Here is a 7,455-nt window from a genome sequence, read left to right as displayed (position 1 = left end):
GTGGTCTGGTGGTCACCTCAGTGCTGAGGGGTCGGTCTCTCCCCGGCCAGGGTCTGTTCCTCCCTTCGAGGGCCGGAGGGGCTGGCAGAGCCGGCCCGGTGTGCGCGGGTTGCGGACGGAGTGGTATCGCGAGTGTTTCTTCGGGTGTTTTTTATCAATGGCGATGGCCCGTCAGGGTGGGATGGTTAACGGGCGCCTTTAAGCCAAAGGGCCTCTGCAGTTCAGCTTCATTTTAACAGGCACCTTTTAAAAAAGGGGGAACTGAGGTAACGGTGTGCTGGTACCCTCAGGACGTATGTCGAAACTGTGCTTTATCTAAAGGGAACCCCCAAACCTCTGGCCACCAGAAACTTCAGCAAAATATTAGTAAGCCATTTACCAGCCTGGGGGAACTTCTTAGTTGCTTGGTTATTTGGCGGTAAGAGTAAGTCCAAACCAGTGGCTAGTAAGTGATCTAATAATACAAGTATCACGAGGATACAGCGTCTTTGAAACGTGCCGATGCTAGCTTTACATTTCTCTTTTAATTCCAGGTCGAGGAGTTGAGGTGTTGGCCCTTCTGCTGAAGGTGCCTTTTAACATAGGCAGTGGTCAGCGCCAGAGCAAGCGGCCAAGTTAATGTTGCCAACTGGCATTTCACCCTTCCAGGACGTCACATTTGGTATAACTCCTGCCTCTGAGCCAAATGTAAGGTATACGTCCATTCAGCTCTCAGTGTGCCCTTTGAGAGTAGCTATAATGAGTGCCTGCTGTCATATTGCCTTTGAACCCTGTCAGTAGGAGCTGCCTTTGCCGAATAGGTCAAGGGCTGAACTTCAGAACCCCTTCAGCCGTCAGTGGGTGGAATTACAGCACTAATGGCACTGTGAGCTTGTCTTATCTACAGCCTGCGTCCATGGCATGTCTTGCTGCTGATAATCTCCTCAGCAAAGTAATTCTTGTCCCTTGCCCCTGCTGCAACCGGTGCAATAAAATGTCAAGGGGGGTGTACAGCACCAAGGATACAATGCATCTTCCTTGTTCATATATCATAACATGGGGTGGGATCAGGCAAAAAAGGCTCGCTTCAGGGAAAGCCTCACCTTTGGCACGTCAATTTTATCGCAGTTGGATCAAGACAACATGGGTGATACACTGTTTATATTGTGGGTGCAGCTCAAATGGATTAGGTAAAGCTAGCTCTACTACATCTAATGAGGAAGACCAGGATTTTCCTGCAGTAGTACCACCACGGTTGATGAGCTGATCTTAGAAACTGAGTTATACATTTAAGTGAAGACCAAAGCTGCTCTGGCACCTACAGCTATCTCATTTTTGTAACTGAATCTTCTCATTTTATTTCTTTACAGATGTTGTGTGTAGGAGTGCAGGCAGTTAAGATGCTAAGACACGGGGTCATGTATAATTCTGCAGTGCTGCTCCCCGTGGTGTCTTTGTTGTGAAGCTAGTGGCCAGATGTTTGGATATATGTAGTTGGTAATAGCACTGGTAAGGAATGTCACAGACAATCTGTATGCCAGAATCTGAGAACTTTAAGCATGTGTGAGGAGACCAGTGTGTCTTCTACTTTCTCTGTTGCCATTTCCTACAGTAGTCACCCTTCCTGCTGTTTTCTGTTATGCCCTTTTCTACCCCATTGAACCTTTAGCATTTTAAAAGCCTAAAGCTATAAAACCAGTATGCCTTTTTGCCGGGATACCTCTATTGCTATGCATACAACATGGCAAACGTACCTTGAAGGCTGTACCTGGCTGGTGTTAGTATCTGAGCTGTTTACTGATTCAAGCTCAGAGCCTTCCTTGTTCTGCCCAGTTTCCTCCTGCATGTCACTGCTGTCCTCTGTGCTCGACTTCCCTTCTGTCCCCACATACAAATGCGCAGAGGACTTGAAAGTATCTAAAGTACTACTAAACTATTTTATTTTTTTGGTTAAAGTATGCCTTAAAATTTCTTTGCCATAGGGTTCCCACCCTCCTGAATAACCTTTCCATTTTCCCTTTGCTCCCTGTGACTGTTACCCCTTTGCAAAGAAAGGGCTCTAGCAGTCTCCCTGCATGCACACATAGGCCCTCAGCTTCTGGGCATTATGATTGACCTGTTGTTGAATGCTGTGTTCAGTAGTGCTTCACCCAGAACAGAGTAAATCATGTGTAGTAAGTAAGGTAACCACCTTGGGTTGAGGCTTAATACCATAGGCAGGTGGACAGAGACAGGAGCTGAGGGGATACACCACCTTATAGAGCCTCCCGCACTTGGCTGTGGTTTGGTGACTGTACCTGCAAAGTGCTGGAGGTCCCCAAACCATTAGTGGGATTCTGTAGCTAAAGGAGCTGTTCTCTTTCACTGTGACTTGCTCAGTCATGCAAATCACACAACTTATAACTCTGGCTACTGTTTCCCCAATGCAAAGGTTAAGGTGGCACACACCTACTGGTCAGTACTTATTAGATACCCTCAGAGGACAGAGGATCTTTTCTAAAGTTTGGTGGTTTTGTGCAGAACGGGTTTTGTCTATAGTTCAGTGAAGCATGTGGATTCAATATGAATTTTTTTTTTCTTGTTTAGAAAAGTGCGTACGTCTGTATTGGTTATTTTTGCAGTAGATTTGAGTTTTAGAATGCTAGCAAGCTTTGCATGCAGGGTCATAGAGAAATGTTTGCGAGATTTCAGAATTTTAATTTTGGTATAGTTCTGCTGCTTCTTCGGAAATGTTTAATAGCTTATTGTTATATTAAACAATACTACTCCCTATCTGTGCTGAAAAACCCCAGGTACCCTAGAACAAAACCATGACCAACATCCGTATGTTAGTATGATCTGCAGGTGGTGGTAGCTCTGGTTGTTGTAGACCAGAGGGAAGGTTACGGTGTTTTCATCTTTGCAGTGCATGTTAAAACATAAGTCTTTAACTGTGACTGAGGTGGGCCTGGAAACTACAGAGTAGGTGCTATAGTCTGTCAAGAAATCCAGAGGATGAGGGAACTTCAGATGACATCAGGTTATATTAAACTCTTCAAATAATATGTATCAATCCAATAGTGTATGGGTTCTACTTCCAGGAGTACTTGCCTGGTCTTTCTACCTTGTAGATTGTCTATTTGTCTTATCGTCAAAGCCAACATGCAGATTTTGTGGAGTATGTGTTATAAAACCTTTTCTAATGTTGTGATTGTTAGCAGTTCGCATTCAAAACGTGTGCCATTCAAATTCTTTGTGCACTTTGCTGTGTGGTTTCCAGTGGTCCCGGCGTGGGGGCTGGTGGCAAGAAGCTATTGTGTCTTGAAAGTGTTGTGGTAGTCTGCTCATGGTTTTGTGGCAATATTTTTTAAGTTCTGGAAAGTGTCCAAAATCCAACTTTCAGCAAGCAAAATGACTTGAGAGCTGTTGTACACAAATTCTTAAAACCACTCTTTGTACATTGGCACAGCTAATGAAATTAATGAAACAACTTTTCTAAGTCTGGTGGTTGTTTTAAAGTATATATCTTAGGTTCTAAAGATTTTGTTTAGTTTCCAAGACTGCACAACAGAGTCCATTGAGAGATAATGCTTTCTAAAAGGTGAAAACGCAATTGTTGTTAAAACTGCAAACTTTTTGGGACACAAAGCTCCTGGCTCATTTACCGTGTTTTCTCAAGTGGTAAGCTGAAGATGGAACCTATTTTGGATACAGCTGACTTTTTTCCTTCCCTTCTAAGCAAAACAAATAACTATCTGAAAAGCTATGAATAAATCCTAGAAGATTTTTTTTCAGGAAGTGGGTTTTTCTTTTTCCCGTGCAGCTGATGAAGCTTAGAGCATATTTCACAGGGATGCAGTTACTTTTCTCCGTTCTTGCCCATATCTGTTGCTTGGGTACCCTTAGATATTCAGTTGCATTTCTTATGCAGCTCCTCAGCAGTATTGCTGACTGGACAGTCATGAAGGCTGTTTTGGGAGGACATTTTGGGTTTTTTTTTGGTGTAGGCATGATGAATATGGTTGCCTGGCTGAGGTGAAATTTTGTATTGTAATTATGGGTGATAGAAGTAGTAGCATCTGATTAGCATGGAGTGCTATAGGGATGCTACTTCTAGCAATATAGAAGTGCTCTTTCTATGCCACTAGTATAGAAATACATTCACAGGACATATATTTCTATTTTTAGGTACGAAATCCTTTAACTTCTTGGCATTGTTGGAAAAACAACTTATTAGTTATTTAAAAAGGGAGTGTCCATGTACTCTTCCATAGTTGAATGAATGTTTTTTTGGGGTGGAACTTTTAATGTCAGATCCCAGTACTGTGTTGGCCTTGAGCAGAATTAGACCCAGGAAATCATCTGATGGCTAGAAAAAGAGGAATGCAAGCAAACCTCTGCTACTGGTTTTGTGTAGGAGCTGCCAATTTTGACTCTACTGTGCATGTACTGAAAGCAGTACGACTTTGCAAATAGGCTGTCCCTGATCCTGTATTTGCTATTTCGGGTGTGTGGGGGAGTGTGTGTGAAAATAAAAGCTGTATCTCTTAAAACTAAGCCCTGAAGGAAATGCTTCTCTTCTAGGTATACTGCAGCATCCAGATGGGACTGTCCTGAAGCAGTTGCAGCCACCACCTCGTGGTCCCAGGGAGCAGGAGTTCTACAACAAGGTGAGGGTCCTGCAGCGTGGAGGGATTTGGCTTGCTGCAGGTGAATTGATGGATGTGCTTCTGTAGAAGTACATCCTTATTGTTGCAGTTGGGAAAGTGTGACGTAAATACCCGAGCGGTAGGTCACTGATAGCCCTGTCGTGGTATCTGTGTGCTGTCTAGAACTTACTCCTCTGAATGTCTGTCCCCATGCTGACTTTGCTCACAGGATTTAAGCTTGCTTATTTGCTCATGGGACAGTGGGGTTTTCACAGCATCTAAGATTTTATTGGAAAGCCTTGCATTATCTCCATCTATGATTAAAGGGTGGTATGTTTGATCACATCTTTCTCACATTGCTGAGTGTCTCAGAATTGGTTGCATCTAAATTTAGCATGTCTTACACTTCCGTCTAGCCTGGATTATTGCTAGAAGCATTGCTCTGTTCACTGAATTAAAACTGTTCACTGTATTAAACCTCAGCTCCTTTAAAAAGTCAATAATAAGTGAAACTCCTCAGTTGTTTTAACTTTAGTTTGTTGTATTTTTCCTATTGCTCATCTTCAGTTTGCTTTATCAGTAACTTTAATAACACAAACCAGGAAAGCTGTTGCTTGTTGTCCTATGAGGGTAAACTGGTTTTAGAGCCTCTTTCCCTTACTGACCTACCTGTCCATGACAGTCCATCACGTGTTTTTTCTGTATCAGCTTGATATGTCATCCCTTTCCTTCGCTTATTAAGTATGAAGAACTGTAGAAACCTTCATGCAGGAGGAGAGAGGAGTCTTGAGATCCTCTTTTTGTTGTGTTCTTTGGTTTGTTTTTCTGTCCTGTCCTGTCCCGTCCGTCGTGCCCCCACAAAGGACCTTACATATTTTGTGGAAGTGTCTTATATTAAGACAGACTAAGCAACACACTCTAAGTGAACAATGTGTTTGCATACTAGCATTGCTCCATAATTCTAATGATGGGACTGCTAGACAAAACAGCAGCTCTTGAGTTAGTAGCAACTCAGCAGGAGCCAGTTAAATCTAAATGTAAATATTTTTCTGAGGTTTCTCAGTGACTGTCATTTAGATGAGGTTAAGAAAGATGCAGTCCAGCCTGAGTAGTAACTCTTCAGTAGAAGGAGAAAGCCTGAACAGACTCCTTTCAGTGCCAGGCTGCTTACTCTTCTGTGAAATCCTGAGGTACAGACAGTAATGTGCTATCGCTGTCTATAGCCAGCGGGTAAGAGGGATAAGCTTGACAATTGCTTAGACATTAACTGTTCACAGCGCAGGCTTTATCATTTTGCCTGTTGCTTAGACTCACGTGACAAGCTGTGAGCAAGACTCAGGCAAAATCTTAGAGAAGGAGGTCTGTGTTAGTGCCCTCGTTACTATACCATGTCATAGTGGAGGAAGGTAGCTTCAATTATGTCTTCCAGGGCCTTGCTGGGTCATTTATGACACTGATTTTTTTTTTTGTTGTTGTTTATAAACCATTTGGGAAAGGGGTTGGGCAATTCTTGAAAAATAACGCAAAAAAGGGGAAGATGTATACACAATTAGTTGTGCGTGGACTAGAATGCCTTTTTGTGGGAGAAAGGAAGGAGAGCAAATGCATGTACATTATGTAGGTGAAAGTACAGGAGAAAGGTCTGGAGGATTTATTGCTTCTCAATGATTAACTACTATCATGTTTGCTCTCAGGCAAGAACCACGTGATGCAGGATATAGACACCTAGAGCACTACATATGGTTGTTACAAGATGAGGATTACTGTGGATTGCGAGGTTCAGTGTAAGGTACAGTTTCATGTCCAGCTTGAGCTGATACAATAGCTCACTGCTGCCAAGAGGGAAAGGCCTTTCTTCCCATTCTTGCCATTTACCTTGTGCCGTGCTGGTGCTTTCTGGGCACTGATGAACTGATTTGACTTACTTAAAAGGTGGCAAAACTTCCTTGCGTTGGTAGTCTTCTGTCACTTCTAGTGATTAAACTGCTAAGCAGAGGGAACAACAGCAAGACTGCCCTGTTTTGGTGACTGAGCTCAAGGCATCTTGTATTCTATAATCAAAGAGATATTATCACCTTGGAGTAGGCTAATATGCCTCCAGAGAATGGGGGAAGGAGAATTTTACCTCTTCTTGAGGCAAGGGGTTGTTTACAAGGCAGTCAGGTACAGGAGATGCTGAGAAACAGTGCAGAAATGAAACAAGTGAAAACAAGACTACTGAATCCCAGGCTGTCACTTTGTCAGGACTAGACAGCAAGTCTGTTGATAAGATCAAACCAGAAGGTTACCCATTAGTATATGTGGATTAATCGTGTGGGTTTTTTTGCATTTCTGCATCTATTTTTTGCTATATGCTTGTAATCGTTTTGTCTATAGTGATAGATCAGTTATTGCTTCCTTTGCATGCTACCTTGCCCTGGCCTGAATTAAGATTAGTACCCCAGTACCTGGGCCAGAAACAGGTGGGGGCTTTTACTTGTGGGTAAAGCAAACCTCCTCAGCTGAAGTAATTGGGAACCTCCATAGTTTATGGTAGCAAGAAGATGAGCATGTCTCAGTTTCAGCTGCACAAGTCATCCGGAGAGCAGCTATCGCAGATCTGAGGCAGAAGTATCTTCTAATAACCAGCAGTGACCAGGAAGTGGTATTTTCAGCATGCAGTCTATGAGTGCTTGTGAACTGAAGGTTGCAGGGAATGTGTCATGATAGAAGATAATGAGGCACTAAGAGACAAGTTTGGCTATAACTCTAATATATTTAACCTGATACCAGGTGGATACTGTCTTCTATCTGGACAAGACAGTCTTCTCTTCTGAAACTGCTGAATTTGCCTTCGGCTGGCTGTGTG

General features: G+C 43.0%; 1 protein-coding gene across 1 annotated transcript in view; it reads left to right on the top strand.

Annotated features, from left to right (window-relative positions):
• Positions 1-163: 163 nt before the first annotated feature.
• IPMK (inositol polyphosphate multikinase) overlaps positions 164-7,455 on the top strand; it is a 37,765-nt gene continuing 30,473 nt past the window's right edge. The window contains exons 1-4 of the mRNA XM_010580000.1: positions 164-176; positions 534-614; positions 1,474-1,488; positions 4,543-4,628. Of these exons, the coding sequence (XP_010578302.1) occupies positions 164-176; positions 534-614; positions 1,474-1,488; positions 4,543-4,628 (195 nt within the window). The remainder of the gene's footprint in view (positions 177-533; positions 615-1,473; positions 1,489-4,542; positions 4,629-7,455) is intronic.

This window comes from Haliaeetus leucocephalus, unplaced genomic scaffold (genome assembly GCF_000737465.1).
Source record: "Haliaeetus leucocephalus isolate CR32 unplaced genomic scaffold, Haliaeetus_leucocephalus-4.0 Scaffold687, whole genome shotgun sequence".
Classification (NCBI taxonomy): Eukaryota; Metazoa; Chordata; class Aves; order Accipitriformes; family Accipitridae; genus Haliaeetus; species Haliaeetus leucocephalus.
The sequence above is the reverse complement of the archived record's forward strand: the minus strand, read 5'-3'. Positions and strand labels throughout refer to the sequence as shown.